Consider the following 24,089-nt stretch of genomic DNA (forward strand, 5'->3'; position numbering starts at 1 on the left):
TGGCTGCCCCTGCCCTTTCCATGGCTCTGTCTTGTATTCTGGAAACCAAGCTCCGACCCTAGAAACGGTATCTTCCATGTCATACATTAGTTGGTATTTTGTCTTCTCTGCTTATACATATCGATCAAGTAAAACGTGTCCTGATGGTCGCTTGAGTGAGTTTCTTAGGGGAATTAGAGGGGGTAATGAAGAAGAGGAGAGTGGTCAAAGGCTGGAAAAGGCCGTGTATGCTGGAATGCAACTTGCTTGGGGTTCATAGTGGGGGCAGCTATGCCCTTTGTGTGATGTTTGTTGGTTTCTCAAAAACATCTGGTTAGCCACTGTAGAAAAAGGAATGCTGAACTAGATGGGTGCCAGGGTCATAGTTTGCCTAGGGCACCAAAAAACCTTGGGTCGACCCTGGGTGCATCACCGTACCAAGTAAATTCGGACTTGTGGGTCACCACTCTGAAATGGTTGGGAACCGCTGCTTCACAGAACATGAGCAGATTAACACACAGACACCTCGTTTCTGCACAGTGCTTTGTTCTGTTTCACCTCCTTGACATTTGCCAGTACTCCAAAGCCCCTTTTTGTATAACATGAGCAGTAGAAGGAATAGCTCATCCTCCCTCGGGATTTAACCCACAACCTAAACATGCTCCTTGGAAAACAGAAGTTTCTATTCACCCAGCGGGGGCTGCAGCATCCCTCCATCCTTCTCGCAGTTCCCAATGGGCTGGATTTCCGCAGAGTCCACCAGGCGCCAGAAGTCATTCTTATTGTCACTCCCATCCAGGCGTAGTCGCAGGCGGGCTCCCGTCAGCCCCACCACAGTGGCGATGCAAGTGGAAGTGGTGTTCCTGGGGTCCTGGGCCTCGAGCTTCATGCTGATCTTGAATTCATTGGTGGGTGGGGTGTAGGACTGAGGAGAACCAGGATCGCTGTCAGACTTGGGAACTGAATCACATGCTTTCCTCCCCTCACAACCCCCTTTGTTCCCCGAATTGCTCCTGGCAACTTAAGGACAACAGGGTCTTCAGAGCTCCATGTCCCAACTGACAATGACAGAGAATCCTTAATCAGGGATACAAGTATGGCCCTCTCAGGGTAGTTTTAACTGGCCTCTAAAATGCTTACAGAAGGGCCCTGCTGGATCAGATCAGTGGTCCCTCCAGTTCAGCAGCCTGTCTCACACAGTGGCCAATCAGTTCTTCTGGAGGTCCAACAACAGGGCATAGAGGATGCCTTCCCTTGATGTTGCCTCCTGGCACTGGGATTCAGAGGTTTACTGTCCCTGAACATGGAGGTTCCATTTGGTCACCGTGGCTAACCCCAAAGTCCTTTTATCCACAAGATAAAATGGAGGACAAGGGAATGATATATGCCACTTTGGGTTCTCATTGAGGAGAAAGGCAGAGTATAAATAAATAAAACTGGGCCTTCAGCAACTTTCTCTGTGGCTACTATGACACTTACAGTCTGTTCCTATGCATACTTATTCAGAACCAAATCCCAACACACATATATATATATAAGTGTGCAGCCCTGTTCACACTGGCAGGTGATACATTATTATAACAAAATTTATTGCTGCACAATAAATTTAGAGAAGTTTTTTCAAAAAAATTCCTCTAAAAATACAATTTCCTTCTGGTGGTTTTCAAAGTACTGAACAATACAGTTTCACATGTTAGTTCACACTGAACAGTAAAGATTACATGAGTTTAGAAAGTATTACACATATTCCATGTCTGTTTCCACAGCTTTTGGCCTTTGTTCCCCCCACCCCCAAAAGAATGAGAAAGAGGCTACTCCACATTTGTCCACGTCCTAACCAAAAGGAGACCCTTTATCCCAACTCTTTTTTTAAACAAACAAACAAAATGTTCCCATTACCTGCTTGAAGCAATGAGAAGGGGCTGGAATGGAACATGTCTCTTTCAAGTATTTGTCCCAGACAAAGTGACCTGTAGGTGGGGGGGGGGGGGGGGAGAGAGACTGAGTTCAATAGAAGCTCTGAGGATTCTGGAAAACGGTCGACCTTCTGTTAGAATCCCAATGAAAGCCTGTGGATTGTACTGGCTCCTATTCAGCTGTTTACCCCATCACCCACAATACTGACTGCCCCTCTCCACCAATACCCAGTGCTGGTGGAGAAAGCCACTACAGTAGCTGATAAAGTCTCCTGCATGCAACAGAAAGCTACAGCAGAGGGGGAAGAAAGAGAAATAATCTGAAGGCCAATAGCCAAGCAAGATACCCTTAATCTATTCCTTCCCTCAAACAGTAGCCTCCAAACAGCTATTTTTAGAACAACAAATGTATTTATATTAGCGATCCCTTTTACCTAGGAACTCCCAACTGGTGAAAGAATGCTGGACAGGGCATACACAGCGGTAAAAAGATGAAACCAGTTTGTTTTTGTTTTTTTAAACACCACTCAAAAAGAAGGCAGGCTGCCCTGACCTGGCTGGCCCAGGCAAGCCCAATCTTGTCAGACCTTGGAAGCTAAGCAGGGTTGACTCCGGCAAGTACTTGGATGGGAGACCCCCATGGAATGCCAGCAGGCAGGAGGTGGGGGCAAGTTTTATTCAGCCACCTCTCTGAATATCCTGCAGGTCCCCAGCAGGGGTCAGTCACCAGAGATCAACATGACTTCTAGGTGCACACACCCATATATATGACAAATACACCCCCCCAAAAAAAAAATACAGCTAAAAAAGAAGGCGGGCTAGCAGAATTACACCTTTCTAAGATCTCTGACTTCTTTTTTAATATATATTATTTATTATATAGTAATATATTAATATATTTTGACATATTTATTATGTATTATTATATTTTGAAAATTTACAAATGCTAACATATACAACTTACTGAAACATAGAAGGCCATTAACTTCAATGCACTTGCACTTAAAAGGGTTTAACTCTGCTTTATGGCACTGTTAAGCGTACTTAACTACGAACTTAAGTCCCACAAAAGATTTTGGCTAAGCGGGGTTATTTCGATTTATGGTGGGCATTTTTACGACTGATGGCCTGCAGGGTTGTAGAAACATATTTTTAATTGTTGCTTGTTACTTATTATGTTTGATTTTATGATTTCATCATTTTCATATTATTACAAACTGCCTCAGACAGTCTGTTCTGGAGAGGCAGGGAGGAAATACCCCACACAAATAAAGAGAATGCATCTTAATTTTTGAGAAAACATGCTTTAGAGCACCCTGTTAGGTTGCTGGGTAATCAGAATGAAAACCTCACTTCCTACAAGCCTGTACTTTATTAACTTCTCCACAACTTAAACAGTGAGAGACCTCTATTTCCCAGTGACTAGGAGAACACTAAAGGCAGCAGAAGTGAAGAAGCATTAACAGCTCTCATTTGACATTTTCAGGTTCTCAGCCAGAGCCCAACAAATTCAGTGGTGTCACCGACAGGACTGGAGGAAGATGTCCTGTCCCTTTAACAGAGCCTTCGGGCGCGGAAATGGGCAGCCAAAGGTTTCCATGAAGAATAAGGATCAACTCATGGTGACCTCAACCATGGGGCATTCCAGGTGAGAGAGGAATAGAGGTGCTTCGGGACTGCCTTCCTCCATGTCGCAACCCTCGTCTTCTTTGGTGGGTTCTCAGTCAAGGACTATTCGCGGCAGACCCTGCTTAGCTTCCGAGCTCTAATGAGCTGGGGCTAAGCTGGGCTATTCAAGCTGCTCAGTTTTCATGGTGCAAAGGTAAATCACATCACCTGGTAAACAACACCCCCTTAAAAAGGTAAAGGTTCCCTTGCTCGAAAGCCAGTCGAATCCGACTCTAGGGTTGCGGTGCTCATGTCCGTTTCAAAGCCGAAGAGCCAGCGCTGTCCAAAGACGTTTCCGTGGTCATGTGGCCAGCATGACTGAACACCAAGGCGCACAGAACGCTGTTACCTTCCCACCAAAGTCTTAAGACTCTACTAAAGGGACAGGAATGTTTTTTTCTCTAGGCAGGTGGCAATCCTAAATAGCTGTCATGCACTCAGATTACTGAGAAGTAAGGCAGTCTTAGGTCCTACCAATTTGCCTTGTTCTCTTCCTCACCAATTCAAGAGCGACCCAGGCCAGAAGTAAGGGGGAGCTGGTCTTTAAAGGCTGCTTATGCAAGAGAAACTAATGGTTCAGCTACAGCACTTTGTTGTGCCTTATTTTCCTTTATTTGTGTTGCAAAAAATTAAATAACTCTCCCAACGATTCCCAGCCCCCCCCCATGCCTGTAGGTGGGATCTGACTCATTTTTAAAACTGCTCTACAGCAACCAGATTTGAGGTTCTTTCTAAAATTATTCTTATTCATTGACACACTGGCCTTCAGCTAACATTAAACTCTCCCTTCTGCTGATATCTGATGAAGAGATAAAGGAACAAGAACCTAAATTCGTCGGGACGGCATACTGGCAGATCAGGCCAAAGGAGCTGCCATTGCTGCTACAGTCATTTAACTAATGTTGTTTGGCCTTTAGGCCTGGCTGTTCTGGCATTTTTCACAGATTCCCCCCCCCCCCCCACCCTATTCATTGCTCTTCTTTCTGCTACTCCTTTTTGGGGAAATAACCCTAGAAGTCCCAAATGCTGTATGAGCTGCAGGAAGTGTCACAGTCTTGCATGAGACAGTGTGATCCTGCGTTCTAAATCATAATCCAGCAAATAAGAAGACATTGTTACAGAGAACTTGGACGGAGGCACCACAGCAGCCAAAACCCTAAGTGATTAAACAGAAAGTTGCCCCTTTGTGAAGTAAGTACCCCAAACAGCAGTCAAGCCATGATACCAGCTACCAAACTATGAACTCCATGGCTGGTTTGTGTCCACATTATTAGCCACAAGTTTTAAAATGTAAAAATAGGCCTTTTGCCAGAGCATAAACTAGAATTTGACTAGTGAGATTCTCTGAGATCTGGGAGTTGCTCTGTTAGTGTTCCAGTCCTTACAGTGATCTCCCTTGGAGATTCTTCAGTTCATCAAAGTCCCATAACTTGACTGCTCCAAGGAGAAAACTTCTCTTTTGACCAGCTCAAACATGCTGCGTACATTGCAACAATTCATGTTAACACACAATCGAGCTGCCATGCACCAAATACTGCAGCCTGGGCTTAAGTATTGCTTTACCTCAAACACAATGCTTTTTAATGGCATTAGTCACATACTCAGCTGCAAGTCATAAAGCAACATCCATGCATATATGAAACAGCCTTGTGCCACCTGGTTGTATAAACACCATGCTTTCACACAAGGGGCTGCAATGACTAGGGATGGGCATGAACTGGAAAAACGCAGTTTGTGGCCAAACCACGAACCAAAGTGAACTGGAAGGTTTGTTCATAAAACCAAACTGGTTTGTGGCCCCACAAACTGCGTTGAAATGGACCACAGTCCTTTTAAACAGGGTTTGCAGAAAGTCTGAAAACAGCTGAGCGGAAGGGAGAGCCGCTGCTCAGCTGTTTTGGGGGCTTTCTATAGTAGTCTCTTTAAACTTTAAAGGGATTGCACAAGAAAGCCAGGCTCTCTGCTGCTCAGCTGTTTTTGCAGCTTTTGCAGGGAATAGAAAGTGGAGTTTAAAGGGACTCAGAGTCCCTTTAAACCACTCTTTCTGCTGTACTCACATACTGCCATGAACTGCTTAAAAAGTGTGGAAGTTTGTGACGGTAGACCCATCACAAACTTTGGTTCATGCCCATTCCTACCAATGACCATTACATGTCATTGTGATGTAGTGGAGAGCCAGTGTGATGTAGTGGAGAGAGTGTCAGACTAGCATCTGGGAAACCAAGGTTTGAATCCCCACTCTGCCATGGAAGCTTGCCGGGTGACCTTGGGTCAGTCACACACTCTCAGCCCGATCTACCTCACAGTTTTTTTGTGAGGATAAAAGGGAGAAGAGGAGAACGATGTAAGCCACTTTGGGTCCCCATTGGGGAAGAAGGCAGGATACAAACGAAGTAAATAAATAATAATTTGATCGGTCAGTATTATAAAAGAGAGACATGACTCTGAGGCAGATGGAAAGCTCTGTAGCGCCCAATGGCCTGCATACTACAACAGTGCTCAAGTGGGCCCATTAAAAGATACCATTGGGCCTATTCTGTACCCATTGGGATTGGCAGAGAAAATCGCCATCTGCTAACAATGACAGGAAAGAAAGAATAAGAAGGATTCATTTCATACCTTGGTACTGAGAGGGAGGTTCTGACAGGCGCCCGTACTTGTGCTTTTTGCCATCTTTCCAGTCTATTGCTATTAAGGCAAACAACAACACCACATAAGCACGTGAGTGAGGAATCAAGTTACTACAGCTTTCTCTTCATGAATAAGTCATTATACCTCATTTTGCCCTCCGTTCATTGCTCTACCTGCTCATAACCTGCAGAGTAAGCAATGCTGGATGCAGCTGCAGTTCTCCCCCCTCCCATACACACCATTTTGATTAAAACAGATTAAACTAAGAAAAACCAGAACAAATCAAACCCCTATATATTAAACTATTGAGAGGCTAATTTAAAAATAGCAATCAGGAGACCTGCCCTTTTCTGTAAAGGTCAACTTGACAGCCAGCTACTAGTCACCGGGGGTGGGGTGAGGACAGAGACAGGAATTTGTCATTTCTCTTTATTTCTCAGATTCCTATCAGCGGCAGGACCCAGGAAAGCCTTTGTTGAGAATCAGGAGAACTACAAGGGAACAGCCACAACCATCCCTCAACTTCCACCCCAAACGTCTTCCAAGTTGCCAATTTACGACCCTTCTGGTCCATCAAGGTACTGTTTTGCTTGAGGTAAGGTGATCGAATTGTGGGGAGAAAGGACCACACTTTTAACTTTTTTTTAAACTGTGCATTTCATACATTCTTACCACATAGGCTTCCCCAGGAGGCTCTCTGTATTACCAATAAAAGTGATAAACAGTGCCTGCAGGATTCATTCAGCCCGCCAATGCTTCCCCTCCCCATCTGTGTGGCCCCACACTGCCAGCATGTGGTGACTCACTTAGATGCTGGTTGAATGTGCGAGGGGTGTGTGTGTGTCTTATGTTACTGCCCCATTAAATAGTTTATCACAAGAACAGATCACCAGTGACCCTGGCATTCATCTTGGGCTGCCAGTTCCAGACAACACAACCTTACTAAGTAGTCTGTGATCATGTTGTGGCGCTCCTAGAACACTTTCATCATGAGCCAAATGGGAAAATGGACTTCTTAAACCTGCTTCCTGACATTCTGGGAGAGTCGCAGAAATCTGCCCTTATTCATTAGTGCAATAAAGTTACACTCATACTATTTCATACTGTTTCCAAAAAGGAAAAAGCAAGAGGCACAAAATATTAAATTGTAGGAAAGGAAGATATCCCATTTTTAACCCCTGCTTTCATGCATATTCTCAAACCTTGCTTCTTCAAAACATGCTGTCCAGGTGAAACACCCAAGCTAATAGCATTATCACTTACTTTTATCCATCCCTTTCCTCTAAGCAGTGAAGAAGCAGGAGAGAGAAGGGGGATGAATATTCTTAACAAGCAAAAAGGGATTCCAAGAATCATTTCTGACATTTACATGGTAGAATTCCTGTATATTTCACAAATGAAAGGGAAGGGGGATGGGTGGGAGAAAAGAGTTTAAAGTTAAAATTAAAACCACAATGCAAAAATTGTGAGCCTTCCTTAGGGATGCTTGCCCTTCCTCTCTCCTCAGCTCCAACCTTGGAATGGAAATATTAAAGACGTGTCTAGTTCGCATATCTAAGCCTTCCAACTCTGTACAGTAGTCCTCAGTTTGTTTTTTCCCTTCAACTTCACACATTCCCCAAAGTGTGAAAAAGTAACTGGTATACAAGACAATATAAGCTTTGGACTGCCTATTCTCAAATAAGCACTCGTATAATAGAATAATAGAAGCACACAGTTGGAAGGGGCCATACAGGCCATCTAGTCCAACCCCCTGCTCAGTGCAGGATCAGCTGAGAGCATCCCGGGCAAGTGCTTGTCCAGATGCTCCCCAGTGAGGGGGAGCTCACCACCTCCCTCTGCAGCTGATCACACTGTGGCACAACTCTTACTGTAAAAAAGTTTTTCCTAGTATCCAGCTGGTACCTTCCCGCCCTTAATTTAAACTCATTATTGCAAGTCCTGTCCTCTGCTGCCAACAGGAATAGCTCCCTGCCCTCCTCTAAGTTACAGCCCTTCAGATACTTGAGAGCAATCATGTCCCCCCTCAGCATCCTCTTCTCCAGAGTAAACATTTCCAAGTCCCTCCACCTTTCCTCATAGGGCTTGGTCTCCAGCCCCCCATCATCCTTGTTTCACAAAGCTACCCTGGAAGGCCAAAGAGGGCATAGGAGCCAAGGCATTCCCCCGATGCTTCATCCTAGCACTGATATTCAGTGCTTTAATGTTTCTGTATGGGGAGGTTCTTTTTAGTCACCACAGCTAGTAGCCCTCCTCTAAGTGACAGCAGCTGTTTCAAATTGATTTGTTTGTCCTGAGTTTTTAAAAGTTGGTCTTTCTTTATTTTTACTGGGAATGTTCAGTTACTAGTAAATTGTCTTGAGAACCAGTTCCTAGCCGAGAGACTGAGGGATATGAATGCATTAAATAAGCCAATGGTGATGCTTCAGCCTGTGCTGCTCCCTGCAAGGATCCTCAGGACCAGGGCAGTCGGGGCAATCAAGATGGCTACCTTTCTACTCTTGATCGCAGGAATACGCCAAGGAAAACCTGCCAATGTTTCCATGAGACGCTTCCCCTGCTACTGCCTGCACAATACATTAGCTAGGAGAGTGAGACAGCATCCATGTGATACCCTCTAGAGTAGCTGAAAGCCTGCCAGAAATGGAATACTGTATATTGGGGGGGGGAGGTCCTCTATCTCTTCTCAAAAATAAGATTTTTTTTTGGGGGGGGGGAGGGAACCCCAAGCACAGAAAATGAAGAAGACATATTGGCAATGTCAAAAGACCCCCTCCTCCCCCAGCAGAATGGTACAGTGTTCAAATGCTCATTAACTCAAGCAACCAATTACCTGACAGTCTACAGGAGAAACCATATTAGCTGTCGTTATTTATTTTTAAAAGCAAGAGCCCCCGTTTTTAAATGAAGATATTTTAAAAAGTGACAAAAGACAAGAAGCCTGCAGAAACTCAGTGAATATGTATGTCAATTACAGATAAATAATAGTAGTATCTTCCACTGCTTTCTAGGAAACCCATCTGTGATGAGAAGGAACCCGCCTGCCTTACAGGCACAGGTGCTGGGTTAAGGGCATATGGCAGACGGTGTTTGTAACACCAGAAGTCACAACAGCAGCAATGGCTAGAGGATTTGCTCCACTAAGTAAATGAGGACAAGCTTGAAATGCAAGGGCTGGAGTGAGCCAGCTGAGGCCGAGACCACCACACCGCTGACTAATCAAGCAGCCCCTTCGTTATCAGGCTCTCCAGCTGCCTCCCAGCAGGCTCCCATGGACTTCTGCTTCCCTCCATTTAATTTTGCTCTGTCAAAGGGCAAGCGGTTCTAGAGGGAGGCTGATGCTCCCTAGGATGAGCAAGAGGCGATGCAGGGAAAAAAAGGGAAGTGTCCTATAACAACCCTTCAGCGTTGCATGGGAGATGTAAATAAAGAGTGATATACATACTGTCGTCTTTACTAAGATCCCCTCCCTTGCTTTGGGGCAGAAAATCGCTAATCAAATGTTCAAAGATAGTGGGGGGAAATGCTAAAGGAGGGAGTAAATAGAGCCGTAAAGAAAAGGTACCTTAACCCAGAAGCCCCAGTTCATGCTTACATTCTTGTTGCATGCTGAATGCAAGCCGTATGGAATGTTTCCTGGACCTGAAATCAGTTGCCTTACGGTGGGATGAAAGATTATGGCTGCTAGGGGAAAGTGCCACTAGGTAGGCTGGTTGTCAGTTTCATGCCTCATTAAAAGGGAAAGAGGCATCTGCCAGCATGGTACTGGCTTGTGCTATGTTGAGCACGTAAGCAGATGGTACCAAAGCGGCAACGTAGGGTTACCGGTGCTCCTTTCGGCTTCAGCCTTGCCTGTTAATAGAGCTGCTAGTGAGGTTCCCCTTAAAAATAATTACATGACCAAAAATCAATTTGTTCACAGCAAAGCAAAGGGAGACTGCAAACAATGGGAACCAAAACACAGCCTATTGCTAAACAATGTGATCTAGGTAACTGTGTCCATCATAATCATTCCTGTGCCAATATCTGTGTACAAGGAGCTTTACAGAGTAACACAGGCTCTATCTACACAGGGGCACAAAAACCTCATGGCACTACTCCACTCCTGTAGTGCCCACTGCTGCCACCCCACTTCCTGCTCCCTGTCCCTTTCTCCTGGGCAAAAGCACATTCTCGATGGCAATTTTGACAGACTGCCTTCCCCCAAACCCTCTCTTTCCCCTCCAAACCATGCTGTAATGCTACAGTGCAGCTCAGCACAGAAAGGGTTGGAAAAGCCCTTTAACGTTTTCCATGCTGTTTTTAAAAAGGGGCCAATTATGTAAGATCTCAGAAGCTAAGCAGGGTCGGTCCTGGTCAGTGTTTAGATGGAAGGCCACCAAGGAAGACCGGGATTGCTACAGAGAGGCAGGCAATGGCAAACCATCTCTGAACACCTCTTGCCTTGAGAACCCAACGAGTTCACCGTAAGTTGGCTGCAACTTGATGACATTTTCCTCCACCACCACATAGTGGCTGATGGTGCTGACGGAGATGATCCTGCCCACATACACACACACACAATCCTCCTCTCCTTATCTGAGGCCGTGTGGAAGCAGGGCCCCAAAAGCGGGTGGACATCCACTCTGAAATGCCATTTTGGCTGAAACAGCCCCAGGTGTGCTTACAACAGAGAAATGATAAGCAACAGTTAAATATGGATCCGCTGATGCAAAAGGGGAAAGCAAATGAACTGAATAAAAACCGTACCCATTTCTGCAGACTGGAAATGGCTTTCTAAGCAAGGGGACCAAGAACTAAATGTAGGCCACAATCTCAAAAAGAGTCTCTGGCCCCACTAACCCTCATGTATTCAGCATATAAAGAACTGCCTTATAAACAGTCACGAGGCTGATCTACCCAGCATAGTACCTGACTGGCAGCAGCTCCCTACCCAAGATCCTTAAACTGGAGAAGTTGGGGACTGACTCTGGAACACTTTGCATGCAAAGCAGGCATTGTGCCTCTTAGCCACAAGCTCCTCTCACGCAAATCCTGATCTACTGACACATCCCAATTAAAGGAAAGGTTTCTCGAGGCCTTTCCTTCCTTCAGCTGAATATTCATGCTTACCTTTCTGAGGGCTTGGCTTCCGCATTATATTGCTGATCATGGGTCCTCACCCTGGAACTGGCTCAGGCTTACTGGGGGGATGGGACAAAAAAAAAAGGGGAGGGGGGAATAAATACAAAGTTCCTGAGAGGAGGTTAAAAAAAACACAACACGTTATGGAAATACCACACAGGAATGTTCCACTTGATTACACCCTCGGTATCAAATATCAGCTGTAAATGTTGACAAAACGTAATTTGTGCCTCAAAAGCAAGCGTTTCTTGAAAAAACAAAACAGGTGGTTTTAAATCAAACCACAGGACTGTAATACGCCTTCTTGTTTCTGAGAATTCACAATGCAATGTTTCCCTTTTTGAATTTATGGATGACAGAAAGGGGACCTAAACTGTCTTGATTTTCAATGAGATGTCAGGGTCTGTGATTAAAAAATAAACTGACTATCCTATAAAACCACTAAGGAATCAACCTGCTAACCAATGCACAGTGTAATCCTCACCAGGGGTACAGCTTTCTATGTCTACTGACCTGACCTGGATTCATCAGATCTCAGAAGCTAAGCAGGGTTGACCCTGGATAGTACTTGGATGGGAGACCACCAAGAAAGCCTAGGGTTGCTATGCAGAGGCAGGCAATGGCAAACTACCTCTCTTCATCTCTTGCCTTGAAAACCCCATGAGGGGTCGCTGTAAGTTGGCTGTGATTTGACAGCATCTTCTACCATAACCAAGTCCACTGAAGTCAATGAGCTTAGAAGGGTGTAAAACGTCTAGGATTGCACCAACAGTCTATTGACTTCACCAATTTCACCACTTTTCATCGCCAAAACGGAACTCTGTTTCTCTAATATCACAGCAAATTCTTCAGATTTACAGCTGGGGTTGATGAGAGGACAGATTAAAAGAACAACCCGTGCCAGGCTGTGATATGTGGGAGCCCAACTGTTTCTTTTCCCCACTTGGCCACTGACCAGCAGGCAAACTGACCTGAGAGGTGTGCAGCAGGACAAAAATAAACCAGCCAAAGTTACAGAAACCAGGTCTCAAAGTGCACAAAATATTTCAGTGCTCCCCCCCCCCCAAAAAAAAACCTCCGGCGTTGTCAAGATGCATATCTGAAACCTGATCCTATTTATATTTTGGGGAAACAAGTTACCCCAAATTCAACAGGCAAGCAAATGCACCTTAACATCACAGCCTCAGGGCCCAGCTAGATGAGATGAGGCAGCCCACTGCATTTATCCATGTGCCTGCCCCCAACCACATGTCAAGCAGGGAGGGTGGTCCAGTTTTTCTTTTTTAATATACAGAAACTGAGCATCAATCTCCTTTGCAGCTACTGGCCCCCTCCCAAAACTGCAAAACAAAGTGTGTGTGTTTGAGAGAGAGCGAGAGCGTGAGAGAGCGTGAGAGAGAGAGAGTGTGTCAGTGAAATACTGGAATGGCAGAAGAGGGCCAAGAACTCTGAGCAGACAGCTAAGAAAGGTACCAAGCTGACTTGTGCGCCAGAAGGCAAGGAGCACACATTCCACGCCTGCTGAAAAGTCTCTTGGCTGAACAGAAGCTGGAGTCATGAAAAAGGCAAGCAAGGTACTCACCACCAGTGAATAAAATGGAGGAGGAGATTTTCCAAGACAGGAGGAGAAAAGGGATCCTAGAACTGGGAGTAAGTACATGGGAAGAAGACAGGAGGACGTTCCTGGTTTATCTCTTCCTGCCATGCCATTCTAAGGGCAAGGACTTAGCATCAAAGATCACCAGTGAGAGACCAAGGACAGAGCTACACTATTAATGACCAAGTACCAGGACAGCTTGCTTCCTGCACACCAGCAATTAGCACACGTGCTGGCAAAAATCACCTCCATAATCCTCCATTATTTAGGAGCCTCCTAAACACTAGGCATCAAAAATACATTCAGAGGAAGCGCTGCTCAGCATCTGATCTTAACTTGCTCCACAGGAGAACAGCAAACCATTCCAGCGACTCATGAATTGGAACAGCTCCCGAGATACTGTTATCATAAAGGAGTCAGAGCCTCACGCAGTTTCTGGCACGGCGTCAGTTATTTCAACAGTGGAGCAGCGTGGCGTAGCTTTTTGAATGGGAGAAGAACATTAACAGCCACACATACTTGCAAAGTCACAGTGGCGGGATTAAGAAGTCAGGGAAAACCAAATAATGGAAGGGGGGGGGAAATTCTGGATGGTTTATGCTATCACAGGAACAAAAGCAAACTTAGAAGAGGACCCAACATTTTAGATGAATGCACAATATGTATACAAAGGCAGACAGCAGCCTCAAAGACAACGTATGAACTGAATTTAATTATTCTTATGTCTTCTAATGTGATCAAGAATTGCTGACCACTTTCAGTGGTACTGTCTGAAACAAATGGGAGAGTTGTAGCCCAAGCCTAACAGTCTTTCCCGGAAAGCAAATCCAGTGATGCAAAAGGCTCATGCTTAGCACTGCAGTCTATGAGATCAAAAGACAATCTACTGCTTTTCCTGTACATGTATAAATATGTTGTTCAATATGTCTTAATGCCATATCTCAATCTGGGATGAAGGGGGGGAACACCTCCCACACACTTCTCTATTGAACTGGGACATAATACAGAACTCTAGAAAAGGTAGTTTGTGGAAATTTTCTGTCTCCTCACTGAGATTATATTTACTTCACCTCCTAAACACCTAAAGATTGATGCTCCATCACCAGTCACCTCTGCAATGTCCAGCATTAATTTATATCAACCAGACAGTGGCCAGCATTTCAATGTACTGAAAGGGAGAGAGGAAAGCACACCAACACCCATTTCACACAAGAGCTGCACCGCAGTCGCACCTCCCTTTGCCCCACTTCTATTGGTCAATTTCCCACTCGAAGCCGCACGGCCGCATTTTGACCTGCGGCTTCGCCCAATTTTCCCAGCGGTTTCGTGATCCTGTTTTTTGAGGATCACGAAACCGCGGGGAAAATCGGGCAAGGTCACGGGTCAAAATGCGGCCGTGCAGCTTTGAGTGGGAAATTGACCAATAGAACCGGGGCAAAGGGAGGTGCGACAGCGGCACAGCTCTTGTATGAAATCGGTCCAACTCTTCAACAAGGACAACAGAAAGGTGGTTAACGGTTAGAGACCTTGATGGGCATTCTGCTTTTAACAATGCATTTCAGTCTCTCTTTTAGCTTTTCCTTCTAGAGACAGGTGGCTAGTCTACAGTAGGGGCACCCCAGGTAGCCTGGGCAGTGTTCAGTATACAGGGGGCTTTGCTATGCCATAAAATCCAGGACATCCCTGCCTATCTCCTCCAGAACTGTAGTTCGTTACTGCTTCCTCTTCGCTCAGTTGGCTAAAAAGAAAACAAACCTCCAAGCCACAGAAGGCCGTAGCACATCAGAGTGAAACCTTTCACATGTTTTGGACTTGACTTGCGGCTGCGGTGGCTCAAGTGGTTAAGACACTGAACTGCAGGCTGTGGAAGGTCAGTAGTTCAGCAGTTCGAGACCCGGGTGCTGCATGACGGAGTGAGCTCCCATCTCTAGTTCCAGCTCCTGCCAACCTAGCAGTTCGAAAGCAAGAAATTGCAAGTAGATAAATAGGTACTACTTCAGTGGGAAGATGACAGCGTTCCGTGCGCCTTGGTGTTTAGTCATGCCGGCCACATGACCACGGAAATGTCTTCGGACAGCGCTGGCTCTTCGGCTTTGAAATGGAGATGAGCACCGCAACCCTAGAGTCGAATTCGACTGGCTTTCGAGCAAGGGAACCTTTACCTTTACACCTGCCCAACCCCAACCTCCAAAGACTGACTACAATCACACTAGAAGACAGAGTTCAGCACTTTGAATAAACACTGATTTCTGCACATGCTTAAGATGAAGGGGGCTTGGAAGTGCTCTCAATTATGGAAAGCAGAAAGGTAGAACCTCTCACAGGGGGCTTTAGCAGGTGATTCTACAAGAACAGTTATGTCATTTTCAAAGGGGAAAAATACCCGTTCTTCCATTTTCAAGCAAGGTGTTCCACACGGCAGCAGGAAAAAAAAGCAAAGGATGTTACAGGAAGGATGTTCTACATACTCAAAGGACAGCTGAGGTTTGCAGGAAAATCACGTTTCATATGGTCTGCAAGCACCCAATGTGCTAAGCATATACACTGTCCTCACATTACTGGTATATATTCATAACATAGGGCAATGAGTAGGAACAAGCCCATAGCTTGCAAAAGGGGCCAGGGTGTGGCCCAAAGGTTGAGAAGGAATTGGTGATGGAGAATACAGAGCCTTATGTACATAACCTCCAAGTCCTACAGAGCTCCTTCTAGCTTCTGTAAACATTTAAGTAAGGGAAAGATCTGGACTGATCTCTCCTCTATTCCAAAAGTTCCAAATAGCAACTTGCCCAGGCGGCACATAACAACCACGGGTCTCAACCAAGCAGTACAGGATTAATAATCGCATGAGTTAGCTCTTTCTTTTTTGCTTTCTCTCTCTCTGTGCACCACAAATGGTCAAGACAGGAACAAATAATTTTGTGTTCATTTCATTTGAGGAAGTGAGCCATGATTCATAAAAGCTCATGATGGAATAAATACTGATTTGCCTTTAAGATGCTGCTGGACTTCTGTTTTATCAAGCTAGAAACAGATAGGCTAGTAAGAAGTTTTGTGGGACTTCCTCTTGCAAGTTGCAGCTGTCATATTACTAAAACAAAAAATCCTGTGGCACCTTAAAGACTAACAACATTTGAAATAAATGTTAAGTCTTTATGGCACCATTGGACTTTTTTCATATTGCTACAGCAGGCTAACAGAGCTGCCCTTTTGCATTTGTCATATTATCTTCATTGTTATCACACACAGGGTTGGCATGAATCCAAGAGGTCATCTAAAGTTCAGCCTTCGTTCAATGCCAGGTCTAACTCCTAAGCACATATGTGACACAATTTTGAGAGCATGCACCTCTGGAGCAAAGAAAGCTGCTTTTTTATCTTATCGTGAGTAATTAGAGTCAGCTTCCAAATATCTGGCACTAAAAGATAAGAGTTTCCATATCAGAGAGTGCATCTTCCAGGAAAATTTGAACCTAAACATAGATTCCGTCCCATCCCCCCCTAGAAAGTAAACCACAGCTAAAAACCACTCTCTAAGGATGGCTATACGAGGCAGACTGCCCTACGATTGAACACCCCACAAGTTAGGATGCTTTTCCTACTGCTGTGCCTCAATTTCTTTCTTCCTGTACTGTGCTAAGTAGGCCAGAGGAACTATTGTTCCTCCTCAGTAGGGTTCCACACAAGTATTTACGCTTGTAAATACACATCTGGAAGGATGGGTGAGCTGTGGGGTGCAGTAGAGAAATGGTGGCTCTAAGATGGAAAAAAGGGCAAAGGATTTAAATACCCCATCCTGCCTGCTTCTCCTCCCCTCAAAATCACAGCTGCCCAAGGCTGCTTGTCATATAAAACAACAACAAAACAAATGCATGCAGCAAAGCTACAGTGACATGCAGTTTGCCCCTGAACTTCTTAAGGGAGACAACATTTCTTCCCTATCTTCTGGGAAATATATGATGGCTTCTCTCTCTCTCTGGCTATGTGCATGCATCTGTGGTGCACTGAAAACAACACTGCATAGTTAAGCATAGTAACACCAAAATGCACAGTCTCTTAGTCCCCGCTGAAACTACTTTATAACATATTCTTGCTATTTATGCCCACTTCTGTTTCCTTTTGTTACACATTCTGTCCTGTATCAAATTTTAGATTGTAAGCTCCTGGGGGCAGGGACCTATCTTCTTGTATTCTATAAAGCTCCAGGCTCACAGATGCTGCTACAACACTGACTAAAATCAAGCTAGCACATGAATGCCACCAGCATCCAGCTGATTCATTCAGATGGCTGGTCCTTTCCAATATCCCCCAACAAATGCTTGAAGTCAAAATCTGCCTGTGGAGAGGCCACTGCTGTTAACTCCTGATAATCAAGACAAGATTCTGGAGTTTATTGCTTAACAAATAATCAAGAAACTCCAAAAAGGGGTCAAAATCCATAATACGCAACAAGTACGAAAGCAATGAGTTAAATTAGATTACCCCACAGTCTGCAGTGTAAATTCTGGGACCAAACTTTTTGCTGGCTGGGTTTAACACTGTTCAATTTGCCTTAAACCCATATATGTGGAAAGCATATTCTGCTTGCTTCATCATCTCCTAGAAACAAAGTTTCAACTTGTTTTCCCCAAAGGAAGCAGTGCATTTTATCCACAGGATTCTCACATAACTTTGAGGGGGGGCACAGACGACCCCCCCCCCCAAGCTATGTGATAATCTTGTGAATAAAATGCACTTCTTCCTTTTGGGGAAACAAGTTTTTTTTAATTATTACATTTCTACCCCGCCCTCCCCGCAAGCGGGCTCAGGGCAGCTTACAATAGGGCACCATGTGCCAAAGCATAAAACAACAAAAAACAGGATAAAACAATCAACATTAAAGTGCTCAGTAGTTACAATCAAAATTTAACAAGATGGGATCAAATTTGCAAGATAGACTCCCCAGTATCTTCCATAACATATTAAAGACCCATAGATGTTATTTGACCCCATCCAGCAGTACTGATCACAGCGAAGTCATGGTTGATCTTCATGGGGTCTACCAATGGTGGTAATGGTAGTGGCGGCTCCTACTCGAAAGCCTGGCGGAAGAGCTCCGTCTTGCAGGCCCTGCAGAACTGTAAAAGGTCCCGCAAGGCCCTGATCACCTCTGGCAGCTCATTCCACCAGGTAGGAGCCGCCACTGAAAAGGACCTGGCCCTTGTTGCAGTAAGCCTGGCCTCCCTGGGGCGTGGGGTCACCAGACGATGTTGTGTCCCCGACCGAAGTGCTCTTTGGGGGATATGTGGGGGAAGGCGGTCTCTCAGGTATGTCGGACCCTGGCCATATAGGGCTTTAAAGGTAAGCACCAGCACTTTGAAGCGAATCCGGTATGCTATAGGCAGCCAGTGCAGTGCTTTCAGCACAGGCCGGATGTGCTCCCACCCAGGGACGCCCACCAACAGCCTGGCCACAACATTCTGCACTAGCTGCAGCCTCCAGATTTGTGACAAAAGCAGCCCCATGTAGAGAGCGTTACAGTAGTCTAGCCTCGAGATGACCATTGCGTGGATCACTGTAGCCAGGTCATCGCGGTTGAGGAAAGGAACCAACTGCCAAATCAGCCAAAGGTGGTAAAAGCCCGCTTTGGCAGTGGTGGCTGCCACCTGGGCCTCCATAGTTAAGGCAGGGTCCAGGAGCACTCCCAATCTCCTAACCTCCGACGCTGGCACCAAAGGTGCCCCATCAAAAGTTGGAAGCGGGAGCCCCAACCCCGAACTGACCCGACCCAAGCACAGGACCTCCGTCTTCGCCGGGTTTAGTTTCAGCCAGCTCAGTCTGAGCCACCCAGTCACAGCCTGCAAGGCCTGGTGGAGATCTTCTGGGTCGGAGTCCAACTGGCTGCCCAACATCAAATAGAGCTGGGTGTCATCCGCATATTGATGACACCCAAGCCCATACCTCCGGGCAATCTGGGCAAGGGGGCGCATGTAGATGTTAAACAACATTGGGAAAAGCACCGCCTCCTGAGGCATACCACATTCGAGCGGGTGCCTCCAGGACTGCTGTTCCCCTAGCACCACCCTCCATCCCCGACCTTGGAGAAAAGAGGCAAGCCATTGAAGGGCGAGCCCCTGGATCCCCGTGTCGGTGAGGTGGTGGGTCAGCAACTGGTGGTCGACTGTATCAAATGCGGCCGAGAGATCTAACAACAGCAGAGCCGCCACACCGCCCCGATCCAGATGCCTCCAGAGGTCGTCAGTAAGGGCGACCAGCACTGTCTCTGTCTCATGCCCCGGGAGGAAGCCGGACTGAAATGGATCAAGGACGGAAGCGTCATCCAAAAAACCCTGCAGCTGAGTCGCCACCGCCCTCTTGATCAATTTGCCCAAATAGGGCAAATTGGACACCGGCCAATAGCTGGCCAATTCCATCGGGTCCGAAGTTGGTTTTTTCAAGAGAGGGCGGACCATCACTTCCTTGAGTGCCTCAGGGAATTGCCCCTCCAAGAGGGACTTGTTGACAATCTCCTTCAAGGCACCTTGAAACCCCTCGTGGCCCACTTTAATGAGCCAGGAGGGGCACGGATCAAGGCCGCATGTGGTTGGGTGCACAGATACAAGCAATCTGTCGACTTCCTCCAGGCTGAGCTGGTCAAAACACTCTAAACCCAAAATTGAAGACACGCAAGGGGCCTCGAGTTCACGAACTGTTTCAATTGTGGCGGGGAGGTCACGGCGGAGCGCCAAGACTTTATCCACAAAATAGCTTGCAAATGCCTCACAGCCAATATCCAATTCCCTACTGTTTTGTCTGCCCTGTGGCAGAACTGTCAAAGACTGAATCGTTTTAAACAATTGGGCTGGGCATGAGCTCGCAGATGCAATCGTAGCTGCATAGTCAAGTTAAAAAAGTAAACATTAAACTTATGAAGCACTTGAACAAAGTTTGAGTCCAGTGGCACCTTTAAGACCAACAAAGTTTAACTCTGAGTATAAGCTTTGTTCTACTGCTTCTGACCAACACAGCTACTCACCAGCATTTATTTACTGATAAGTGAAATCAACCTCCTAAAATTTAACTGCACATACTCTAATTCTTGTTGGCTTGCCCATTATGTTTTCAAAACTATGAGAAAACACATATACGTATACTGACAGCCAACACTGATCTGGCAGCATCGCAGCATCTAACAGTAAACTGACTGGCCCCTATGTGGATGACAAAAGCAGCACAGGGAGGCCACCTACTGACAAGGAAAGGAATCTTTGCCTGATGAAGATTAAAGATGCTCCAGAAGGGACAGGATGCTGAAAACAGGTGTGTGGGGAGAAGTCACCCTGCTGAAGCCCTGAAGAGCTAAGAGAATCCCGCAAGGGGAGAATTCCCAAACTGTCCCCCTTCTGAGGCATGATTCCTTATAAGCCTTCGTCTTGTAGCATTTATATTCTGTGTATATATACAATAAAAGGTATTCTGTTTCCTAAATCCTGCAAACTACTCTGATCCCAAACTCAAGATACAGAATCAAGCCTCATTGGGTTCAGTGGAGCGTGCATCCATGCAACAGGTTTGTGATCAGGGGCTGCCAGATGCCAAGGAGAAACTGAAGGTGTCATCAGAACTGCAATCAAGAAAGAAACATCGCCGTTTGTGCTTTTGTACCAATAATAAAGATGCCACTGGGGGGGGGGGGGGATGCAAACTAACTTACATCCACACGCCACTGTAGCACTTTCCTACAGTCTCAGTCATTTCAAAAATGTAAGCCAACAGAATATAATGTAACATAATAGATAAACCTGATTAATCCTAACATAAAAGACAGTATAAGGGAGCGGTGGCGCAGGCAGTAAGTGCATCCTGGATTAACATCTGGCCGAACAGCTTCGGCTGTTCGAGCCCCACCGCGGCCGGAGTGAGCTTCCGGCCTACGTCCCAGCTCCCGCCCACCCAGCGGCTCGAAAGCCTGTTAAGGGCGATTAGATAAATGGGTACCTGCTAATAGAGCGGGGGGGCACCCGTCCCTTGTATAGCGGCGGCGGCGGAAAGAATATGGCGGGAGTGGTCCAGGCCCAGAAATGAATTCGCAACAGCCGGAAGGAGGAACCTCAAAGACCAGCGCTAGAGTGGACGCCGCCGGATTACCTCCCGCAAGGCAGTAATAACGAAGATCCGCTACACAGAAAGGGTGCCTGGTAGGCTTCTCACGTCCCCTACATGTATGTGGCCCTAGGTTTAGGATTGTATGAATTGGAACATGTAAGCCGCTCACAGCCCTTCGGGGGGGAGCGGGATACAAATTGAAATATAAATAAATAAATAAATAAATTATAGAGATACTGTAAAATGGGATGAGGGGAGAAACTAGTCCAAAATGTACATCTTTGACAGTTGTTAGTCTTACTCTTTCGTAAAGCCAGAATTCTTAGGGAGAGGGCTTTTTTTCAGCCTTCATTGTCTGAGGCCAGATGAAGAAGGGAAGGGGGGGCACAGGTGATGAATCTCAAAAGTATAAACTAGAGCATCTTTCCTAGGAAAGTCTAAAGCATTTGAACTTTGTAGGGGGGTTTTTTGAGGGGGGGCAATGGAAAGGACAGGGAAAGCAGAGACACAGAGCAGAGGTTTACAAAATTATGCATGAGGTTGAGAAACAGGGTAGAGGCAATTTCCCCCTCTCTTCTCTTATTACTCTAGAACTCATGTTCACCTAATGAAAAAGATTCAGGAGTTACCTGAAACAGGTGATAGAGCAAATTTGCTGAAACTAGGCTGCGGTCACACGGAACATTAGCCACGCAAGAGAGACGGAAGACAGGCGGATTTTCCGGGCGCGATCTCACCGGCACATCTGGGAAGCGTAGCGCTTCCGTGGCACAACCGAGGCTTCCTGCCGAAAACACGCAGCAAAAAACTAATACCTCGGAGGTACTAGTTTCCGGAAACCGCGGGGCAAGGGCGAGCGTCTGATCGCGTTTCCGGTGGCATCCGGCGCCCGCCCATGTCCCCTTTCGAAAAAGGTTCCCCCCCCCAAGTCTCCGTGGATGCGTACACGCACCCAACAGAGCATGCGCATTTGCCGTGTACACAAAAAAAGAAAACCAGTTTGCCGCACCGCGCGCTTCTTCGTTGCGCGCAGGCGTGTCCTGTGATCGGCACCTCTCCCTACCCACGGAACCTCCACGGAACCTCCACAGGAGGTCTGATCTCTTAACCGTGCGTTAGTTTGCCCCGGGGCAAACAGCCACACTTCCCCCCCCCCCGCAGTTTCCTGCCCGTGTGACCAGAGCCCTAAAAAGTTATGCACCTGTATGGGACTGTTTTTCTATGTATGCTACCTTGAGCTCCATGGCAAGTGATAGATGGGATATAAGTGTAACACATAATAAATATAGATTCAGGTGGGTAGCCATGTTGCTCTGAAACACCAGAACAAAGTTTGAGTCCAGTGGCACCCTTAAGACCAACAAAGTTTTATTGTAGGTAAAAGCTTTTGTGTACAGACACACGAAAGCGTATGCCTAGAATAAAACTTTGTTGGTCTTAAAGGTGCCATTGGACTCCAAGATAATAAATATGTCACACAATGCACAGTTAACTGACAGAAATCACTGCCACCAGATGTGGGGGTGGGTCACAGTCCTACCTGAGTTAGTCCAGAATTTCTCAAACCTTCTGGAATAAGACCATTTTTAAACTTACGGTATTTTTATAAGATCCATTTCCAAAGTAACTTCATGCGACTTTTCTCCTCCCCAACACAATATACAGGAATTTCACAACACTGAACAAGTATATAACGTACTTTTCATGTTTAGTATTTAAAAATATTTTAATATATTTATAGCTATGAGCCATGACAAAACTTCTATGCTAAAAGGCATTATATTTATTTATTTATTTATTTATTTATATTTATATATACCTCTGAACACTAGCCACTGAGGGCAAACAGCAGGGGAGTCACTAAAAGTCTTTACACCCTGCTGGTGGCTACTGCCTTGAGCTCCATGGTGAGTGATAGATGGGATATAAACTTAACACATAATAAATATAGATTCAGGTGGGTAGCTGTGTTGGTCTGAAGCAGCAGAACAAAGTTTGAGTCCAATGGCACCTGGTAAACAGCAGAGAGAAATGCTGGGGTCTCTCTGCCTTGCTGGCGGACTTCCGGGAAGCATCCACATTGGAAACAGGATGCTGCATTAGCGATACAATGCTACACACACCATGAAAATTCCAGATGGGCATCCATGTCAGTTAGAAATAAAATAAAACATGAGTCTGGTGTCATTTTAAAGAATAGAAGAATTTATTCCAGCATAAACTTTGAAAACCAGAGCTCACTTTGTGAACTGTAAGAATAAACTTGTTCAACTTATTCATTTACTTCATTTATACCCCACCTTTCTCTCCGATGGGGACCCAGAATGGCCTACATGATTCTTGTCTCCTCCATTTTATCCTCACAATAACCCTGTGAGGAAGGTTAGGCTGAGAGAATGGGAATGGCCCAAGGTGTACCAGCAGACATTCATGGCTGTGGAGATTTGAGCCTGGGCCTCTCAGAAACTACTCCAGCACTAACCACTACACCACACTGTCTACTAAAACCCCCCCCCCCCCCGGGACTTTAATTTTGCCATAACAAACTCACAATGCCACCTTTCTGGAGTTCTTCAGCACAGCTCCAGATCTGTTCACATGCAGCAGCAAAATAAAACAAAACGGTACTCCAGCCCGGGAGTCAAAATGAAGCTGAGCTCCGACTGGCAAAAGCTTACACGGCAATAAATCTCCTCGGTCTTTCCAGTCGCTCCTGGGCTTCTGGTTTTACCCTATTGCCTGGCAAGGCCACAATTGCTTTGGATCCACTTTGCATAGGATTGCACTGTAGGATCCCGCAGGGGCACCGTGATGGGGTGTCATGCAAGAGGATGCTGCTCCAGAGAGGAGGCCTCCGCGCAAGAAGGCGAAAGAGAAGGAAGGGGAGGAAGAAGGCAAAGAGGAGAGGCGTCCCGTTATACTCCAGGAGACTAAAGAATAACAATACTATAATAGTCTAAATGATAACAACAATATAATCACCAGCAAAGCGCATGTAAGGAGGGTTGAGGGGAAGACGGGCAAGGGTTTGCCAAGGGAGCACCCACTACACAATGACACTCTGAGGAGGCCCCGCCGCCGCCGCCGCCC

The 24,089-nt window shown here is 46.0% G+C and overlaps 1 protein-coding gene across 2 annotated transcripts in view; it reads right to left on the bottom strand.

Annotated features, from left to right (window-relative positions):
* Positions 1-24,089, bottom strand: part of SCMH1 (sex comb on midleg homolog 1 (Drosophila)) — a 62,398-nt gene that overhangs the window by 37,936 nt on the left and 373 nt on the right. For both annotated transcript variants that reach the window (XM_015411693.1, XM_015411692.1), the window contains exons 2-6: positions 11,307-11,377; positions 7,458-7,575; positions 6,183-6,251; positions 1,879-1,949; positions 670-904 (exon numbers count right to left, since the gene is read on the bottom strand). In XM_015411693.1, coding sequence (XP_015267179.1) covers positions 670-904; positions 1,879-1,949; positions 6,183-6,251; positions 7,458-7,467 — 385 coding nt within the window. In that variant the 5' untranslated portion in view covers positions 7,468-7,575; positions 11,307-11,377. The remainder of the gene's footprint in view (positions 1-669; positions 905-1,878; positions 1,950-6,182; positions 6,252-7,457; positions 7,576-11,306; positions 11,378-24,089) is intronic.

The sequence above is a fragment of the Gekko japonicus genome, unplaced genomic scaffold (assembly GCF_001447785.1).
Source record: "Gekko japonicus isolate JY-2015 unplaced genomic scaffold, Gekko_japonicus_V1.1 scaffold112, whole genome shotgun sequence".
Taxonomy (NCBI): Eukaryota; Metazoa; Chordata; class Lepidosauria; order Squamata; family Gekkonidae; genus Gekko; species Gekko japonicus.